Raw genomic sequence first — 21,887 nt, forward strand, 5'->3', positions numbered from 1 at the left:
AATTCTGTCAACTGCAAGTATGTTTTGGTGCCATCTTAAACTATTACTGCCATTGTTTCATCTTATATTTCCAAATCAGTCATTACTATATTTTGGTATAGTTTTTATAAACTAGGTTATATTCAGTATTTCGGACAAATGTTTAATTGTGATGTTTATCTAATTCCCAACATTCTAGTCCAGTTAATTTTGAAGGTTTCCAGCCATAACATATTTATCACTAAACTATTTCATTTAGGTTTGATATACTTACTTGAGATCAGCTAGAGTTTGTTGGCTGGCTACCGGTCTTTACCTCTTGCTCGGTTTCTAAATTTACTGTGTTGACCTTGCTTAAGATTGAGATTATACAATTCTAACTAGAGTTTAGCTCACTCAATATTTCTAGATGATGGCTTAACTGCTATGCTCATGCTGCATCAAACTTTGTTACTATACTAAGGACAGGGCTATGGCTTGCATACAAAAAACCGATCCAAATGTTATTGGTTGCAGCTGATCTTTAATCATCAATGACCTAGTATATCATAACTTGTGAACTTGGAAACCGTATGAGGAAAATATGAGAATGCTATCAGACTATTTTATGGTTTTATCGTTTGTTACTTTATAGATTATAACAAACCCCTTGTCATTTCTGCAGAATGCTGTGTGTGAAGTGTGTGGGGTTATTGGTTATGAAGATCTCATGTTACGTTGCCAAGACTGCAAGGGGGTTCATGCACACCAGTATGTGACTTTTCATCCTAAGGATACCTAATTGTTAACGTTGCAACAATATGAACAAATAATTACCTTATACATCTGTTTTTTGAAGTATGATATTGCCACTTGATCTAGAAAAGGCTTTATCTGTACCCTCAACATATTTTGTTGAATCCATTATTTATGTTTGGCTTGTTAATGACCATAGTCAATAATAGATTTGTTGTCTTTTGATTTTTTTTTATCATAGATCACATCAAATGCGGTACTTCTGCAGTTTAGTTATGTTAGCACTACATGTTTAGTTTTCTTTTCTGGATCAAAAAGATTAAGGGCCATCCTTTTCACGAATTCATCATTGGTGCAGGTACTGTTTGAAAGTAATTCTCTTTGATGCACCTAAAGAAGGCTGGTTTTGCGACGAATGCAATCAGCCAATTACCACTGCTCCTGCATCCCTTCAGTCTCCTGCCACTGGAATCACTCAGGTGCATAAACTCCCTAATCCTAATTATCTCCCGTTATGAAAGGAAGCCCGATGCCTGTCTTGTTTCCTTTTTTAGATTTCGATTCAATGATTTTTGAATTTTCGAGCAGCTGCATAATTCACGACATTGGGAACTTTCCAGAACGAAGCATGACATAAATAAACTAAGCATCACAAACACAGCTTTTGAATTTTACATATTTGCTTTCATCTCAGGTTAAAACTCTGGGTGAGGTTGGAACTGCTCTCAGAGGTGAGAAAGCAGGGCTGGAGGCAGAATTGAAGTCAGCGAGATCAGAGCTGGAGAAATATCAGATTGAGGTGAAATCCTTGAGAGAGAGGATTCAGACTCTTGAGGAGAAGGAGGTTGCTTGGCTTGGCTTGGAGGAACGTCATAAAGCTGCTATTGCTGGTAAGCTCTTCTAGTTGGTCATCAAGGTTATGATTTCGTAAACAATTCTTTTAATCTTTCTTGGTTCATGTTACAGCTTTCAATGTCGAGCGGGATAAGATGCTCCGGGATAAGTCTGTGCAGGATTCTGAAATTAAAACTTTTCATGCCGAGCTGAAGAAAGTCAAAAGCCAGGTGGAGTCCTACAAGAGCCAGCTGAAGGCTGCTAAGCTTGAGAAGAAGGCAGCAGTGCATAATGAAGGTTCTTACAGCAGGTCTCTAGGGAAGGTGTCAAGTGAAAGGCCATCAAATAATGCTCGATTTGACTCATCACAGCAGCCAATTACCGCTGCAATCAACTTTGCTGCTCCTGCACACCCTCAGTCTCCTGCCACTGTAATCACTCAGGTGCATAAACTCCCTAATCCTATTTTGGGTCTTTTCATCTCCCGTTATGAAAAGTAGCCCAATAGCCCGATGCCTATCTTGTTTCCTTCTTTTATTTTGATTCAATGATTTTTGACTTTCCGAGCAGCTGCATAATTCACCACATTGGTAACTTTCCAGAACATGGCATCACATACACTAAGCATCACAAACATAGCTTCTGATTTTTACGTATTTGCTCTGAGGACCTTGGTCCTACTAGGAGAAAAGCCTTGGCTCCAATTAGGTGCCAAGATTTCCATTCAGCATGTTGTCTCGAAGTGGAGACTGTAGCCTTGGCTGTGTCTGTCGTAAATTAGTTAGATGATATAAAAGTGTTATTTGTTTGATAGGCTAAAGGAGGATCCGATATGCTGTTTAACACAAGAGATATAATGAGGGTGGTGCCGCTACTGTCAGACGATGCAGTCTTGAGGATCACAGAACTTGGGTTTGGTAACTTTCTTGAAATATCCTTCTTGGACCTGATATGCCCGGACATGATCCGATGGCTGGCCACCAATTATGTAGTCAGGGAGCACAAGGGCAAAGAATGTATTGTGTTGAATGTGGATCCTATGAGTCCGCGCTTCATCACGCCTGAAGTGGTGAACATAATTTATGGTGCTCCGCTAGGCCCGGATCTCAACTTAAGGCCTTTGCCGTGGAACACGGTTCAGGATGAAGCACTACGTGTCTGTTTAGGAGCAGAAAAGAAAGAAAATGTTACTCCATATCATCTCGCATTGGCGATTAATTATGCTAAGGAGATAGGCGATGATGAGTTCGAAGTCAAATGCTTCTTTTTACTGGCTATTTAACAGGATGCTGCTGCCAAGTACCTCACACTATATTATTCCCAAGGACATGCAATTGGTTCATGACATTGAGAGGATAGGTGGAATTAACTGATGCCAGGAAATATTGGAGAATGCGAAGTCGGGTCTCTTAAAGTTTCACAAATTGAAGGGGGGATCCATTCTTAACCCAGCGCTCATGCTTGTAAGCCTCTATTATCTTTTCACTTTTCTTGAGACAAGAATTTTCTCTCTCTAAAAGTGAATTATGCCTAACAGATTTTTTTCATGGGCAATGTTGATTGTGAGGATATCATGGCGGGTGATGAATTTAAGGTTCCTCAAATCAAATACTATACTCAAGAAATGGTAAAAAAGTTTTCAGAGTTAGATTATCAGAACCTAAAGGTAATGTTTACCCTCTATGTACATATATTTTTCCTGAAGAACCATGTTTTTACCCTACGACGTTCACCCTATGCTATAAATTGTTGATGATCGCTGCTGACTGAGTCTGAAAATACAGAAGGGAATCAGAGCCTTCCAGCCCCCGCGTCGCCCCCACGCAGGCGACACGGGAGGCGACCTGAACCCTAGCCGCCTCTCTCCCTTCCCTCCCTCTCTCCAGCCGCGCCGTCGCCGGAGCAGGCCGCCGGCATGGCCGTGCAGCTTGCCGTGAGGGCGGCGGCGAGGCTCTTCTTCGCGGTGGTGGCTGCGACGGTCGGGGACGGGCTCGCGTCCTGGGGCTCGGCGTGGTCGTTGGGGCAGGGGGTGGCGCCGGCGTCTCCAGCGGCCAGCCTCCTCGCTTCGGCGTTTGGATCCGGCGGTCCGTCGGCTGGATCCGCGCGGATCTCCGGCGGGCCGCGCCTGGGCGCGCGCTGGGCGGCAGTGGCGGCGGCTCCTCCAAGACCCCGCGGTTCCGCGGGTTCGGCGCCCGTGGTGGTGGCTGCGTCGCCCAGGGCCGGGTATCTTCCTCTTCCTCGCGCTTGGTGGCGGCGTGCGCAGTGGCGGGGCGGCGGGGCGTGCCCTCGCGCGAGCCGCGTGGGGCTCGGCGGGGCCGCCTGCTGCGGCTGCGGCGCTGGCCAGTGCCCGTGCTGGCGCCGGGCGGTGGCGGGGGCCCTTTCTTCCTCCTCGGCCTTGGTGTGGAGGTGGCGGCGCCAACCGGGGTCACTGGGTCTGCCGCCCTGATGGCCAGGTCCGGTGCCCCCAGGGCAGGGGGCGTCGCCTGAGGTGGGGCATGCGCCTGTCGGTGGCTGGCGGAGGTCGGCAGCGTCAATGGCGGGTGCTTGTGCCGGCGACGACAGCTGGCGACGGCTTCGGCATGCGGCAGGGTGACGCGCGTGGCAAGGTAAGTCCACCTCTGCATGTTGCCCAGTCGGAGGGAGTGGCGGCCGACGTAGCTGTGCGGCTGCTGTGAGCAGCCGGCGTGTCGATGCCCCTCTGGAGGGGCTTCTGCGGGATGGCGGTGACGACGATGGTGGCGACAGACTACGGTACGGCATCTTGGCTCGACGTTTGTGCTAGGGGCACCTCGGGCGAAAGCCTTGGCGACGGCGATGCCTGTGGGCGCCGTTTTCCTTGTTGGGGGCGTCGTGTTCTTGTGCCCCCAGCCATGTCTTCCACGGGTGGAAACCCGGTCCATTTCTGGACAAGCGACGGCGGCGCTATCTGCGTCGTACCCTTCCTGAAGGCGTCGCTGTGGAAACTCGTCTCGGCCATGATGTCTCCTTCGGCGGTTGTCCTCTGCCTCTTCGGCGCCCGGTTGACGCGAGACGACGAGTTCTGCATCGGGAAGTCGGAGCTGCTGCATCGGGGGATGTAGCTCGGCAACGATGACGCGGGTCGAACCCTCCTTCTCCGACGGCTGGGTTTCAGCTTTAGCGGCTCGGCAATCGCCGCGGGCGAGGCGTGGGATCTGGGTAGGAAGTCGGAGCTGCTCTTCGCGGAGCCGTTGAGCTCGGCAACGATGACCTGTTGTAGCCTCCTGCTTCGGGCCCGTTGGTCTGTCATCTTAGGATGGGTCGTCGGTGTTTTGCCATGGAAAGTCGGAGCTGCTGGCTGCTTTGCAGCCACGCTCGGCAACGATGACTCATGATAGTGTGTACTCTACCGCGTTGCGTGGGTGGGCTAACCTTTCGCGGTGTTTGGCACCACGCTTGGTTACCTTTGCCTGTATATAAACTTCATTTGTCTTAATTGAAAGGCAGAGCTCCTGCCATTGTTTCAAAAAAAAATTGTTGATACATTGAAATACACTTTCTGTGCCCTTTTTAGCTCAAACCATGGAAGAACACTGTGTATAGTCAATACATGCTTGTCGAGGCCAATGTAAGTACAAATGTCAGCATACATGTACTTTGGATCAGATACTCTTATCCTTTCCATGATAAATGTAAGCATATTGTTATACAAACACTTTCCATATGCCCCTTGCAGGAATGTGAAGATCAATTGAAGATCGGGAAGATCAATGTGGGCCGTAAGCGCAGCATGAACAATAAGGGTGACCGGAATGTGAAGGCAAAATAATCAAGAAATTTGTGACAAAGAACAGGTATGCACAAATGTAACCATCAATGCACACTGAAGTTGAGCACTAATGTTCCACTCAAAATACATGATCCGTGCCACTATCAGGAATGCGAAGAAGATGACGCATTTGTGCGCATTCCTTCATTAAGAGAATTGTTGGCACCATATGTTCAAAGGCTTCCAAGTCACCAGAAACTTTCATTCATCCGTGCCATACATCAGTCTCAAGTCTCAACTGGACTTAGTAGACAGCCTTCAGGGCACCATCAATGCTGTAGTGCGCAGACATGCCACGAATATAGAGAAAACTTCAGATCGAAGAATCACCCCTCTTTGAGGATACTCTTAGGGCCTGTTTGGGACTACTCTGCTCCACCTTTTCCAGCTCTGCTCCACCAACTCCACCACAGAGCAGCTCCACTGTGGAGTTTCTGGAGCAAGTGGACCTGTTTGGCACGCAGTTTAGCTCCAGCTCTGGAAACATGAGGTTTGTATAGGAAAGGTCTACTGTGCCCCTGATCGATGTTTGGTGTATGTTCTGTTGTATGGAGAGCATGTGTAATTGAATATTTTTTTTACCAATTCAAATATGGTGTAAATATTATAATCTCATATAATTTATTGGAGAAAAGTAAAAAATAAATATTTTGGCCAAATAATTCCATACTTTTGTCACGTAAATTTCAAAGCGCTTGATGGATAATTGACAAAGTTCATATTTCGGATACAAATAATTGTCCATACATGACTAATGATAAATAAGATAACAAAGTCCATCATTCTAATAGAAATAGTTGTCCATAGATAACTAGAGAATAGTGACTAATACATAATTCTAGTTCCAAGCTAGAGAAAGAGCGGTGGCCAAGTCATCACGGAATTTGTCCATAGTAGGAGCATTCGGTGCATCAGTAGAGCCATTTGATCTAGCCACATATTTGAAGTACCTTTCCGGAATCTCTGGAACATAATTTGGATCACGGTCGCACCGAGCGAAGTCCAAGTCTTCACCGCTATGCTCACGAATGAAGTTGTGAAGGACCATAGTAGCCACAACAATCATTTTTTGCTTGAACATCGGGTAGGACGCCATTTTATATAGAATCTGCCATTTCATTTTTAGCACTCCAAATGATCGCTCAATAACATTGCGGATGGATGAGTGAACACGATTGAACCTTTCTTTAGGAGTCTTTGGTTCCATTCCTCTATGCCACTCCGGCATATGATACCTCTCACCTTTATAAGGACAAAGGTATCCCGGACAATTAGGATATCCCGCATCGACAACATAATATTTGCCTATAATTATTAGAAACAAAATATCATATCACATTTTTAAGCATTTGATCAAACAATGAAGTGCATGGTTATATTTTTAATACCTTTTGGAGGGTGTGGAAAAAAGCTCTCGTCCACTCTAATTGCATTGTACAGGACACTAGTATCATGCATAGAGCCCTGCTGTCCCGTCGACACATAAGTGAACCTCATATCAAAGTCACAACTTGCTAGAACATTTTGAGTAGGTATACCAGACTTTCCAATATATCTTACTTGATCGTCGGGTGGCAACGAAACTCGGATATGAGTACCATCTAGAGCACCAATGCAATCTTTGAAATGTGGATATGCTCTACGGTCATCTCTTATCCTCCTGTGAACAGTTCGGAAGTTGGGGTCCTTTGGTCTAATAAAATCTCTAGACATATCCATGAAAGCATTCAGTACCTCATCAAATTTCCTATGAATAGTTTCACCCGAGTGCTTGAACCGGTTTTATGCTTTTCTATTAGATTCATTTCCAGATAACACAAATAAGAACACTGCCAACATCTCCTGAGTGTTTATATGTAGTGATCAAATACAGGTTCCAGGATCAAATAGAATACAGCATACATGTAAAAAATAGCACCAATAGTAGCATTCTAGGTTTCATACAGGTTCGAGGATCAAATAGAGAAAAAATAGCACCAATAGTAGCATACAGCATACATGTAAAAAATAGCACCAATAGTAGCATTCCAGATTCCAGGTTCATACAGGTTCCAGGATCAAATAGAGAAAAAATAGCACCAATAGTAGCATACAGCATACATGTAAAAAATAGCACCAATAGTAGCATTCCAGATTCCAGGTTCATACAGGTTCATGCTACCTGTTCCAGGATACAGCATACATGTACATGCTACCTGTTCCATTACACAGCATACATGTACATGCTACCTGTTCCAGGGTCAAATAGAAGTAAAAATAGCTACCTGTTCAGTACATGGTTCCAAGTTCAAATAGAGAAAAAATAGCAATACATGGTTCCAGGTTCAAATAGAGAAAAAATCTCATTGTGGCAATGTCATACAGGTTGCCAGAAGTAAAATAATAGCATACAGGTTGCCAAAAAAACTAACTTCCATATTTGTCATTGTGCCTCTTCCTAAGCCAATTGAGCCTAATTTCTCTAGTAGGCAAGGTCATAAACATTTCTCTGTGTTCCTTCTTCACAAACAGCTGGGTGGCAATGTCATGCTCATCTGAACCATATGCCGCACCACAGTCCTTCACATGCTCCATTATTTCCCTGATGGTGATCCCTTCTTGCTTCTTTGCTGTAAATGAACTTGAACAGTCAGATATCTTCGAAATTGCTTCAACCATTAGAAGAGCTGTGCTTGACTTTGCCTTTTTCCTATCCACAGCAGCAACACGAGGTTTTTTATTTGGAACCGCACTTGGAGTGACTTCCTGAACCTCCTCATCCCCCTCCTTGTTGGCATCAAATGGGTCACCTGGGGCATTATTCTCTCCATCAACATATTCACTGTCGTCTACATCAAAATGTTGCTCTTGGCTAGTAGGAATAATATGATTGTCACTAAAAGGGTTCCAATGATCTGCTTCCTCATTTGTAATATTTCTAAACATTTCCCTAAGCAAATCCTCATTTTGGATAGGTTTTTTCCTGAACTTGCCACACCTTGGAATATCCTGCAAAAACAAAAACACTAGTGGTCAGGTCTATTCCAAATTAAGCTAGCTCAATCCCACTTCATTCAAACAAGACAGCTATGGTTCTGGAAAGAATAAGTTTTTCCTAGTTATGCTTCATAAATTACAATACTTTCCTGAACAAGCTTTGTTGTACGCACATGCCTAATTTATGTGTCAAACAAAAGAATAAGGTGTTGTCCATCCTGTATGATAGCAGAAGCAACTACTAATGCTAATGAAGGTGATGATTCAACATAGGGATTACATGTTCATCACCACATGCTTGGAAATGTATTGTAATTTATGAAGCATTGTGTCTTACAGTTTTAATAAATGAGGTGCAGCCATGCGGCTTCCATAGGGGCACCAAATTCTCACTCATTTATGTATCATCGAGGGACAACTAGATGGTCTTCACACCTTAAGACTGTGATGCAATAAGCAATACAGAAAGACATCTGTAACATCAAGGGACAACTAGATGGTCTTCACACCTTAACCAAGCTAACTTGGAAAAAATGTGACAGACTTGACACTTGTTTATAATTTACATCTTTTACTTTGGCAGACAACCAAAAGTGGTATAAGCACTACTACAGAATGGACTTATTGTCCCGGGCGGTAACGACCTTTAGTCTCGGTTACCGCGCCAGGACAACGATCCCGGGACTAAAGGTGGAACCTTCAGTCCCGGGTCATCGAGCCGGGACTAAAGAGGGACCTTTAGTCCCGGTTGGTGTTACCAACCGGGACTAAAGGCCCTCCAGCCGAGCAAACCTGGCTGCACCCTTTAGTCCCGGTTGGCAACCCCAACCGGGACTAAATGTTCCTTTTCTTTTTCTTTTTTTTGTTTAATTTGTTTTCAGTTCAGTTACACATATTTGTTTAATATATAATATGTTTTTATGTACGTATTCTACGCTGCTAATATAAATACACGCACGCATATAATTACATCTAATTCTCATCTTGAGCATTATTATATTCAAATAAAGTATGAAACTATATATATTATAGATATATATGTATATATACAACACTTTCATAATCTTGTTCTCGAAAATAACAATATCAATAAACATTTAATTTACATCATTAGTTCCTTAGATCAAAGTAGCACTCGCCGTTGGGATTTAACACTTTTTCTAGAAGATATCCTGCTATTGACTCTTGAACTGCTTTCATATGGTCTTTTTGCATGACCCTTCGTTTCAACCATTCAGTCTTGCATTTGAAATAAAAGGAAAAGTATTAATACATATATATATATATATATATATATTCATTTAAAAATAAATAAAAAATTGATATATATGTACTCTGAGGACATCTTCAGGAGTTCTTCTTATGTATGCAGTGATAAATTCACAAACATAGTATCCACATAAGTTATTACCTGGTTCCTGCCGCAAACATCACTGTACGAGAAGAAGATTATTCTCATCATCTCACACGTAAATTGAAGTACGATATAGTAATTAAACACGTGGGGAAGTATATATAGTACAACTTACTGGTATTTCAACTACATTAAGTGGTGCCTTGCAATCCTTGCGGTGTTGCCGAATAAACTCTTTCCAAACCCTGTGCGACCAATAATGTACGATCGTTAATAAATTATGGCAAAGTCTATTCAATAATAGTTGTGCGCGAGAGATCGAAATTACCCCTGGATAATGTCTATCATATCTTGGTATAGTGCTCGCTCTTTTCTCAATGAGTCCAAGATTACTAACTGACTTGAGTTTAACTCAATGACAATGAGTATCCAGTGAAACCTGCATTGGTTTATACACACACGTACATGCATATAAGTTGTATTGATATTACATAAAATGTGTAGACTACATTATTATTAACACTTACTCAAAGTTGTACGGGAAAAATATTGTTGTCTTGTCGTGCTGCTTCACGAAGAACTTCATGATATTCGTCTGTGCTTCAGATACCCAGTGCTCCTTGACAATAATATCGATTTTGAATACGATATAAGGATCAATGAAGCCAACACTGGTGTCTTGTATTCTTTGGAGCTCTGACATCTGGAATCTGTATATAAATATAAGTTACATGTGAGGATAATTATATACACATACGCATGGAAGTGAGTTTATTAAATAAAAGTAAGAATCACTTACAAACAAAAGGAGCTAATGATTGATTTGTCCAGAGCATCCAAGTGGTATAGTTGATGCAATTCTTCGAAACTAATATGTAAGATGTCATCGCCACGGAAGTAATGATGGTCTCTAAATCTGACAAAGATCCACTGCTCATCCCTGCCACACGCCTGCATGTACCACTTGTTGAGCAAGTACATTTGCGTACCCAATTCATTCAGAGCCGCAGGGTTGTATAGACTTTTGCCAAATTTATAAGTCTTCTAGGTATCAACTTCCAGGTTCTGGATTGGAGCTTTGCCCGTCACTTGATCCAAGGTTAAACCAGTTTGTTCAAAAAAATCATTAAGGTCTTGAACCGACACTTCTCCAGAGTTGTCTGGTCGATAGACTTCTATGTTGGAACCATATTCATTAGCAACAACAAGATTTTGCATTTGTTGCTTCTGTTGTCCGAGCTGTGGGGCATCCTTCCCTGATGCTCTTTTCCTTTTCTTATGTGCATCATATGACTTCACGAGGGAGCGGTCATAGTCTGATAGTGGCGGAGGCTTACGAACTTCAAGCATCTTTTTCTTGTGAGCTTCGACCTTCTGCCTCAGCTGATCTCGTGGTATGTAAAAGTACGACTTCTCCTTAAGCTTCGCTTGTCTCTGCTTTTGGATATCTATAAAAAAAATCTTTCACTTTTTTGTCTTCTTCAGCTGCTATTTGCTCATTAGTCTTTTTAGGAGGTATTTCTTGAGAAATAACTCTTTTTTTGGGGTCTTCTTTGCCGCCAGGACCTTAGACGTCTTTGTAGTGCGTCGCTGCGGAGGGGGTGGGGGCGGTGTTGGAGACCGGCGTGGAGGCGATGAGGCCGGTGTTGGAGTCCGGCGTGGAGGCGTTGGAGATCGTTGTGGAGGCGGTGGGGCCGGTGTAGGAGTTGGAGATCGTTGTGGAGGTGATGGGGCCGGTGTAGGAGTTGGAGATCACTGTGGGGATGAAGTCGTCTCGCCCCCCGCGACGCTGTGATGAGATGGGGAATGAATGATTGGGCTAGGCTGGGGGGAGACCCTGCTACAAAAACAAGTTGTGGGTCAATTATTTTTGAAGCCAATATAAAATTAATGGAAAAATAATATTTCATTCACTTTCATTCGTACCTAGGGTGAGGTAGGGGAAGCGGTGGCGCCCCAGGAATGATGATGAAGTGTTTGCGCCATTGAATAAATGTCTTCTCTACTTCTCCTAGTGTCTTCTCCCCATCACCGCCTTCAATGTCAAGAGGAACATTGCTGTAACCTTTGAGCACTCTATCGACCGAGACGCTAGCATATCCAGGTTGAATAACTGACCCATGGATTCTTGGTGTCTTCGTTCAGTCTATTGGAGATACAACCCCGACAGCCACCATGATTGATGCATTATTACCATCTAGAATGTGCAGCTCACATGTTGTTAGAGGCTCGGTAATGTCATCAACAGGGAAGCGCAACCCAGCGTCACCTTGAATAACTGGCAGCTCCGTGGAAGCACAACTACTTTTCATCTGACCAACGGGGCTAATGGTGACTCCTGGCGTTGATTGCGATTGCATTTGACTCATTGCTAGCTGCACTTGCCTCTTGATCTCCTCCTACATTCTTGCCTCAAGAGATTTTTCTCGTTCACGTGATTCAAGCAATGCTTGTCGTGACTCATTAACAAATTGCTCCAATACACGGATTCGGTCTGCCTCCTCATCCTTCTTTCTCTAGCGGCTTCTGTAGGTATCCCTGTCTGCTGGGAATGCTTGTAGCCACGGAACCGCCCCATAGCCTCTTGTTCGACCACCATGTTCGGGATTCTCTAGGGCATATGTCAATTCATCCTTTTCTCTGTTGGGCTTGAAAACACCACTATCAGCTTCTTCCCTAGCACGAGCTAGTCTCTGTGTTGCTCTCTCAATTTTTGGCCGAAAATTAGCTTGCCAGTGTCTGGGTCTAGGCTTCCCCCATGAGCATAGAACCAATTCTTCGCGCGTTGAGGCCAGTTCTTCTCTATTGTTTCAGGTATGATTCCCTTGGCAGTAATCTCTGCTTCTAGGTTCTGCCACTTGGGAATAGCACTCCTATAACCACCTGATCCCATGCGATGATGGTATTGCTTCTGTCGGGCATTCTGCTGATTCCTCATCACACGTTCCTCACTCTCTTGAGATGTCTTGTATTGTATGAAGTCATCCCAATGGGACTCCAACTTGACAAACGCCTTAGCATTGAAATTCGACGTTTCATTCTTCAAGATAAACTTTTTATACAATGTCTTCTTCCAACTCTGGAACAATGTTGCCATCTTCTTCATTGTCCAATCCCTCACTAGCTCCTTCAAAGCATCATCTGCTTGTAATGTGAAATGTTGAGTGATATCTCTCCAAGCTAGGTTCTTGTCACGATCAGATACAAAACTAACATTAGGAGCGGATATCTTCTGCTTCCATTCACGAGCACTAACTGGGATCCTATCCCTTACAATGAACCCACATTGATTGACATATGTCTGAGCATGTGGTCCCAATGGTTTGCCGGTGTCGGTGTCGAATTATGATATTATGAAACAACCCTCTAATGGCTTTTTTGGCCCTCGGACTTTCCTACTCTTGCCGGTGGTTGATGTAGATCCAGAGACCGGCTACATGAGTAGAAACACAATGATTAACAACAAATATACGTACGCATGCATCTATAAGAGATGATAGATAATCGAATATACCTCGCCAGTATTTTCTTGCGCGACAATTTGTTGATCTTCAACCACCGGCATATTCAGGGTATCCTCATAATCAGCAAAGTACTGACTCGTGTCATCTACATCCACATTGGTGCCGGCGTTGATAATATTTGCCATTATGTCATCATTCAAGTTATCATCCGGAGCAGCCATTTGTATCTTCAAGATAACACATAGATAGAATTACTATGGCACATAACATAAGTACATGTGATAACACATATAGAATTACTAAATCCAATTAAATATAATAACACATAATATTTCATAAGGATAAACAATAATAAGGTATAGGCTTTGGAATCGAATAAAAAACACTTTCGATCCAAAAACATGGAAATAAGTACATGTATATATACACATAGAATGATACAATTTTCTCTCTCTCTCTCAACACATAGAATAAGTGCATATGTATATATCTCTAGATATGCATGTGATAACACATAGAATGTCTCTCTAGATACAATTTTCTCTCTCTCTCAACACATGGAAATAATTAAGTACATGTATATATACACATAGAAATAATTAAGTACATATATATGTATACATATAGAATCTCTAGATAGAATTAATTACTAAATCTAATTAAACCTAACATATATACATAGATAGAATTACTAAATCAAAATTAAATCTAACACATATAGAGAGAGATAGAATAATAATTACTAAATATATCAAAAACTATAATAAAAAACTATCTAAATAAAGTACTAATTAAATTTTAATACATTTAAATCTAATTAACATATATCAAAAACTATCTAAAAAACTAAGAATAAACTACTAATTAAATTTTAATACATTTTAATCTAACATATATATCAAACACTACCTAAAAAAACTATCTAAAAAAACTATCTAAAAAAGTATCTAAAAAATATGGCCGAGCGCTATATAGCTAGCAACAGGCTATGGATGGGCTGGGCGTGCTGGCCGGCCACGGGGCCGAGTAGAGCCGCGCGAGGACGACGTACGGCGGAGACTCGACGGCCGCCGGGCGGGGCTCGACGACGACGGCGGCGCGGGCGCGGTAGAGACGACGAGATCGAGGCCGGGCGGGGGTAGACAACGACGGCGGCGCGGGCGCGGCAGAGACGACGAGATCGACGTTGTAGATCGAAAAGTAGAAGATGAACAGAGGAACCGTTCGATATATATAGGCCGAGACCCTTTAGTCCCGGCTTGTAACACCAACTGGGATCTTTTAGTCCCGGCTGGTAAGCCGAACCGGGACTAAAGGTCCAACCCTTTAGTCCCGGCTCGGCTTACCAGCTGGGACTAAAGGATCTTTAGTCCCGGTTGGTGTTACCAGCCGGGACTAAAGGTATTTTTTGGCGGGCAATTCCACCCACCCTTTAGTTCCGGTTCCTGGCCTGGGCCGGGACTGAAGGCCTGAAATTTTTGCAGCCCGCCAAAGTGTTGTTTTTTCATTAAGGATTGTAGATCTTGATGAGCTGCTCAAATGAGACACTAAATGACCTCAGATGAAAAATCTCTGAATACCAAGTTTGATCATCTCAGCAAGATCTACAATTGTTACATAGCTCATTTTTCCATTTGAGAAAGTTTTATCAAACACTAGTCACAAATTCTTGAATCTCATATAGACTTTCTAAAACTATGTCACACACTTGTGAAATTTGAACTACATTTTGTTCAAACTTTCTCAAATGAAAAATGGCCTATATAAGTATTGTAGATCTTGATGAGCTAAACAAACTTGGTATTCAAAACTTTTCAATTTGAGACAATCTAGGGTTCTGAAAACTAGTTTGTAGGCGTCGAAATTGAAAAATCACAAATTTGAACCATCCAAACTATCTCAAATGGAAAGTTGACCAAAACAACAATTGTAGATCTTGATGATTTTAACAAACTTGGTATTCAAAACTTTTCAATTTGAAGTCATTTAGAGTTCATAATACTAGAGTCAAAGTGTTGTTTTTTCATTTGACCAAATTTGACTTGGTCAAACTTGCTCAAATGAGACACTAAATGACCTCAGATGAAAAATCTCTGAATACCAATTTTGATCATCTCAGCAAGATCTACAATTGTTACATAGTTCATTTTCCCATTTGAGAAAGTTTTATCAAACACTAGTCACAAATTCTTGAATCTCATATAGACTTTCTAAAACTATGTCACACACTTGTGAAATTTGAACTATATTTTGTTCAAACTTTCTCAAATGAAAAATGGCCTATATAAGTATTGTAGATCTTGATGAGCTAAACAAACTTGGTATTCAAAACTTTTCAATTTGAGACAATCTAGGGTTCTGAAAACTAGTTTGTAGGCGTCGAAATTTAAAAATCACAAATTTGAACCATCCAAACTATCTCAAATGGAAAGTTGACCAAAACAACAATTGTAGATCTTGATGATTTTAACAAACTTGGTATTCAAAACTTTTCAATTTGAAGTCATTTAGAGTTCATAATACTAGAGTCAAAGTGTTGTTTTTTCATTTGACCAAATTTGACTTGGTCAAACTTGCTCAAATGAGACACTAAATGACCTCAGATGAAAAATCTCTGAATACCAATTTTGATCATCTCAGCAAGATCTACAATTGTTACATAGCTCATTTTCCCATTTGAGAAAGTTTTATCAAACACTAGTCACAAATTCTTGAATCTCATATAGACTTTCTAAAACTATGTCACACACTTGTGAAATTTGAACTACATTTTGTTCAAACTTTCTCAAATGAAAAAATAGCCTATATAAGGATTGTATATCTTGAAGAGCTGAACAAACTTGGTATTCAAAACTTTTCAATTGGAGACAATCTAGGGTTCCGAAAACTAGTTTATAGGCGTCGAAATTTAAAAATCACAAATTTGAACCATCCAAACTATCTCAAATGGAAAGTTGACCAAAACAACAATTGTAGATCTTGATGATTTTAACAAACTTGGTATTCAAAATTTTTCAATTTGAAGTCATTTAGAGTTCATAATACTAGAGTCAAAGTGTTGTTTTTTCATTTGACCAAATTTGACTTGGTCAAACTTGCTCAAATGAGACACTAAATGACCTCAGATGAAAAATCTCTGAATACCAAGTTTGATCATCTCAGCAAGATCTACAATTGTTACATAGGTTATTTTGCCATTTGAGAAATTTTTATCAAACACTAGTCATAAATTCTTGAATCTCATAGACTTTCTAAAACTATGTCACAACAGTGCATCGTTGTATCATGCGGGCACAACAGTGAATTTTTCTTGACGTATGACCCTTGGTTATGATCTTGTCGTAACCATGGAGTGTCTTCATCATTTAACATGATGCTTGTATCTTTCTTCACTATGAAGGGTGGAATTCGGACATTTCTTTCATAATCTTCTAACATGTCTGACTTGTCTTCAATTCCCGCTATATTTATTTTCCCAGAAAGAACTATGTGGCGCTTTGGCTCATTGATCATTGAGTTGATGTCTTCGTTTTTTCCTCCCTTTGATTTTGTAGACATGTCTTTCACATAGAACATCTGACTCACATTGGCAGCAAGGACGAATGGTTCGTCTTTGTACCCAATATTGTTGAGGTCCACTGTTGTCATTCCATACGCTTTGTCGACTGTTACCCCTCCTCCGGTCAGCTTCACCCATTGGCACCGGAACAAAGGGACTTTAAAATTAGGTGCGTAGTCTAGTTCCCATATATCTTCTATGCTGCCATAATATGTTTGTATATTCCCATTTGTATCTGTGCCATCTATGCGAACACCACTATTTTGATTGGTGCTCCTTTTATCTTGGGCAACTGTGTAAAATGTATTCCCATTTATCTCGTACCCTTGGTACGTGAGGATATGCCATGATGGTTGCCTAGCCAACAAATACAGTTGCTCATCAATATTGTCATCGCCTTGACATTCTTTTCGCAACCAACCACTGAAACTTTCCATGTGCTGACGCTTAATCCAAGCTTCAGTCTTCCCTGGAAACTTGGATCGTAAGAACTTCTTATGTATCTCGATGTACGGATGCACCAATGACGAGTTCTGAAGAACTGTGTAGTGTGCTACCTCTTCTTCATCTCTCTCCCATTGTAGTATCATCAAAGGCACCATACTGAGCAATAATGTCATCAATGTCTAAATCTTCTCCTTCACCTTCTTTCATCATGACCCCGCTTTCTCCATGCTTAGTCCAACATATATAGTTTGACATGAAACCTGACTTAAGCAAATGTGAATGAAGACTCATTGAGCTTGAATATTCCTTTAAATTCATACATATGGCACATGGACAGCACATGAAACTATCCCGCTTATTTGCCTCGGCCACACCTAAGAAATAGTGCACGCCCTCAATAAAGTCTTGGGAGCGGCGATCGGCATTGTATATCCAATGACGTGACATAATCTGCATTACACGACAAATTATGAAAACCTTGAACATAATTAAGTATTTTATTACACAACATAGATGACACACACACGGTTGATTAATTAACTAAGCCTGGCTACAACGTAAGCAATCCCAACTATCACTAAACAAACTAAAACTACAAAGCACTTCAGTAACATAATTATTTCGTGATCGTACGCAACTAAAACAGACAAATCATTCTTCTGTTGAATATCAATAAGCTTCTCCTGCTGGCTCACTGCCTCATCATCAGCAGCCGCTACCTCAAGCGCACCCGAATTCTGCACGTATGTAGCATAATCTTCCTCCTAGTACCAACCATCGCATCCATTGCCCTCCCACTGAAATTAAAGCCAAAAATATTTAGTCAAAAATATTCAAGAAAAGCAGGTCAATTAGCCATAATAATCAAATGTGTAAGAAACTCACATCGCGATCCGGGCACTTGTAGAAAACATGACCCTTGTTGGGTCCTTGTCTCTTGACTCGGTACTCCATCATAATCTTCTGCTTACACTTGCCGCAGATAATGAGAGGGAGTTCTGGCCTCAGTCGTTTCGCAACCGAACGAGAGGCCGAGGATCCGGTACCAGTTGTCATCTACTTTCTATACTTATTTTTGCAAACTAGTGTAAATTTCATATTTTCTAAAATAATATATTTAAACAAAACTAAAATTATTTATTTATCTAACTAAACCATGAAATATGTACTATGTATAATAGTAAAATACCAAACTATCAAGTGATTTTACTATTGTAAATCATCATGTGATTTTGAGCTAAAAATGACATAGAAATCACATAGCTCAAAAACATGTTTCAATAAATAACCATCCGTACTAGTTGACCTTGCTTACGTGATCATCTCGGCGAGCATTTCTCCACCGGACGGCACCGTACTTGGCCAAGGAAGAGCTCCGATTCTACGAGGAAGGGAACACGGTCTTCCACGACCGTTGCCGCTCTCCCTCGTAGAATCAAAGCTCCTCCTTGACGTCCGTTACCGCTCGGCAGAGAATATGCTCGCCGAGATGAACACGGTCTGCAAGTTCAACTAGTATGGATTTTCTATAATTTTCTAACTATTTTCTAAGTTTTTCATTTCATGAAAAATTTAATTCTAAAAAATAAAAGGCATGATTTCTAAGTATTTCATTTCATGGAAAAAATAATTCTAAGTGACCTGCTCGATATCGGCGAGCTCGCGGGCGTTTAGGTTGCCGAGGATAGTAACATTTGTAGATGACATTTGTAGGTCTGAAGTTATCAAATATCCATCAAATTATAGCTCAAAAACATGTTTCAATAAATAACCATCCGTACTAGTTGACCTTGCTTACGTGATCATCTCGGCGAGCATTTCTCCACCGGACGATACCGTACTTAGCCAAGGAAGAGCTCCGATTCTACGAGAAAGGGAACACGGTCTTCCACGACCGTTGCCGCTCTCCCTCGTAGAATCAAAGCTCCTCCTTGATGTCCGTTACCGCTCGGCAGAGAACATGCTCACCGAGCTGAACATGGTACGCAAGTTCAACTAGTACGGATTTTCTATAATTTTCTAACTATTTTCTAAGTTTTTCATTTCATGGAAAAATTAATTCTAAGATCACGTAAGCCACCGGGGACGAGGATGGCGCGTGCTCCAGCGAGGACGAGCGAGGCGTGATTTTGATGAACTAATTTAACTTTTGTTTATCCAAACCATCATGTGATTTTGAGCTAAAAATGACATATAAAATCATAATAAAGTCCAACATATAAAGTTACACATGCATCTACATCGCAAAATGAGATAAGCTACTGATAAAACATAAGAGGATTAAGTTTGTTACCTCCAAAATCGAAGAGCAACACCAATGGAGGGGGAGAGAGAGCAAGAACAACAGCAAGCTGAAGAACAGAGACAGTGAGTTTGAATGGAACGGCTTGGGCTCGGGGAGGAAGAAATGAGCCGGTGTATAGGCCGGCATAATTAGTCCCGGTTAGGTGGCCAAACCAGGACTAAAGATTAATATTTATTCCCGGGGTATCACCCAAACCGAGACTAAAAGTTTTAGTCCCGGCTGGTATTACCAACCGGGACTAAAGGTAAACCTTTAGTCCCGGTTGGTAATACCAACCGGGACTAAAGATCCCTGCCCCGCGGACGACCGTTGGGCAGGGACCTTTAGTCCCGGTTGGTATTACGAACCAGGACTAAAGGGTCTGTCCCGGGGGCAAAAAATGCCGAGACTAATGCCAAATTGGGATATCGTTCTAAAGTCTGTTCTCTAGTAGTGAAGCCCAGACAAGATTTATCAATGAAGAATGATAGATAGGTTGATGCCCAATGGTGAGTCTGATAATTGCATACACTGAACTCTACATTAATAGTGATAAAGTTGCTCAATCAAATATGTTCTAATGCCCAGGGACTACAGATACAGATAAACATGGAAAATTAAATATCAAGTTAAATTCTTCAAGAAAAGATCAGAATAAAATTATCAGCTGATAGCACTCACATTTTTTACTTTCTTCCACCACTCAGCCTCCATGTCAATTGTTTGGGTCGCATTGTTCCAACCAGTACCTGTTTGCCTCCTCTTCAACTTTAGCCAAATGGTCCAATCAGCCTTTAATTTATCCCACTTGTTCTTAATTTGAGTCTTTGATAATGAGATACCAGTCATTTGCAAAAACCTAGCTGAGACCTCAGTATAACCTATAGAGTTCAAATGAGTATTTGGGCGATTGCCTCTACTAACTTGTTCAGCCATCAACTCGCAGGCTAATTGCAAATGTGCATCGTTCCGGTCCATTTGATCACCCTGACCATGATATTGCAATAGTATGTTCAAGCACTCAGGACAATCTATTGAATTTTGCTAGCACTGTCGCACAAATACTATCTATTCAAGGCATCATGAAGCTCATTTTGAAGTTTTACAGCAAGGAGCAATACCTGTTCATCTTTCTTCTTCGCTGGTAGTTGTTGTTTGCGTGAAGCACATGCCAGAGGGCGTTGGTCGGCCGTGCCTTGTGGGGCGGCCTGCCCTAATCGACCAGCAGCTGCTCCTGGACGGCCACCACCCGTCCCGGCCTGGACGGAGGCCACCGGCGGCGTCGCCGGAGGAGGCCGCGCCAGCCCCACCCTAGGCGCCGGCGAGCTTCCTCGACCCACGGACACGCCGGCAGCAGCTTCATGCGAAGTTGGGGGAGGGAAGACGGAGGGGATTTGGGGGTAAGAAAAGAGAGGATCCAGTTCAGGATCAACGGATCTATCTTCTCCCTCCATCACCTTGCCAGAATGCTCGTCGAGGCGGTCGGAATAGCGGGCGGCGGCGCTAGGGTTCGTGGGGAAGAAAGGATGATGCTACGGAAGAAAAACCGAGGGAGGAGGCAGGTGGACGGGGACTCGGCGGAGGGAGAAACAGAACGAATCGGTATTCTTGTGTAATGAGTGGCAGGGGCGGGTAATTTCCCACGAACTCCACGAGGACGTATAAAAGGCTGTTTTCTGGAGTATCCCTTGAGGAGCTCTGAGAAAAACGTGGAGTTGGCCTCTAGCTCCACCTTTTTGTTGGAGCAGAGTTCTTAGAGTTTGACCTGTTTGGCTAGCCAAGTTTGGAGCAGAGCTAGAAAAGCTGGAGTGGAGTAGTCCCAAACAGGCCCTTAAGGTCACATAAGAGTCAGAATCATCCTTCTTTAAGGATGCTAGCGATAGGTCTCTCGAACCAAAGTCACCCCCCTCTAGGGACGATGCTACTAAGAATTCTAAGAACAAGATGATATCCCGTGCGGGAGAATTTGTAGAGATGCATATGTTGAGAATTCATGAAGTGAAAAACATTTTTTTCTCGATAAGGACGACATTCACATGTCTGTTTTTGCCTTTTTGTTGTATTCAACTTTGAAGAATGGATGATCAATTGCATCTACGTGTTGCGATGGCTGCATGAGATGCTATTGTCTTGGCTCTCATCTTGAAAAGCTAGATGGAGCTCGCTTGCCTTTAATGTGCGGCTGAAAGGAGGTGGGAGAGTACATACCTGGTGGGCTTTATTTGTTCGCATGCTGGAGGAACAGTGGAATAAAAGAGAAATACTCCCTCCATCCGAAAATAAGTGATGTTTTAGTTTATCCTAAGTCAAACAATTTTAAGTTTGACCAACCTTATAGGACATAATATTAATATTAATATGTATGACACCGAATATATAGAATAATACATAATTATATTTCATAGTGCATCTAGCAATACTTATTTGGTATCATAAATATTAGTATTTTTGTATAAATAAATTTAGTC

At 42.0% G+C, this 21,887-nt stretch overlaps 2 protein-coding genes across 2 annotated transcripts; both read right to left on the reverse strand.

Moving 5' to 3' along the window:
* Nucleotides 1–6,019: 6,019 nt before the first annotated feature.
* On the reverse strand, nt 6,020–7,048 carry LOC136504208 (uncharacterized). Its single transcript, XM_066499057.1, has 2 exons — nt 6,724–7,048; nt 6,020–6,640 (listed from the first exon to the last, which is right to left on the reverse strand). The coding sequence occupies exons 1-2, from the start codon at nt 7,046–7,048 to the stop codon at nt 6,174–6,176; spliced, it is 792 nt and encodes a 263-aa protein (XP_066355154.1). The 3' UTR covers nt 6,020–6,173.
* Nucleotides 7,049–7,741: 693 nt separating this feature from the next.
* Nucleotides 7,742–20,873, reverse strand: LOC136503132 (L10-interacting MYB domain-containing protein-like). Its single transcript, XM_066498307.1, has 4 exons — nt 20,541–20,873; nt 20,344–20,406; nt 20,101–20,244; nt 7,742–8,323 (listed from the first exon to the last, which is right to left on the reverse strand). The coding sequence occupies exons 1-4, from the start codon at nt 20,871–20,873 to the stop codon at nt 7,742–7,744; spliced, it is 1,122 nt and encodes a 373-aa protein (XP_066354404.1).
* Between the last annotated feature and the right edge of the window lie 1,014 nt (nt 20,874–21,887).

This window comes from Miscanthus floridulus, chromosome 14 (genome assembly GCF_019320115.1).
Source record: "Miscanthus floridulus cultivar M001 chromosome 14, ASM1932011v1, whole genome shotgun sequence".
NCBI classification, from domain to species: domain Eukaryota; kingdom Viridiplantae; phylum Streptophyta; class Magnoliopsida; order Poales; family Poaceae; genus Miscanthus; species Miscanthus floridulus.

Excerpts from the sequence above, each read along its gene's own strand:
- LOC136504208 (XM_066499057.1), bottom strand. The coding sequence starts at position 7,048 with ATGTCTAGAGATTTTATTAGACCAAAGGACCCCAACTTCCGAACTGTT. Across the intron at positions 6,641-6,723 it reads TTTTCCACACCCTCCAAAAG|GCAAATATTATGTTGTCGAT; the intron begins GTATTAAAAATA and ends TAATAATTATAG.
- LOC136503132 (XM_066498307.1), bottom strand. The coding sequence starts at position 20,873 with ATGGAGGGAGAAGATAGATCCGTTGATCCTGAACTGGATCCTCTCTTT. Across the intron at positions 20,245-20,343 it reads GCGAGTTGATGGCTGAACAA|ACTCAAATTAAGAACAAGTG; the intron begins GTTAGTAGAGGC and ends TCATTATCAAAG. Across the intron at positions 8,324-20,100 it reads GGTGGAAGAAAGTAAAAAAT|GATATTCCAAGGTGTGGCAA; the intron begins GTGAGTGCTATC and ends TTGTTTTTGCAG.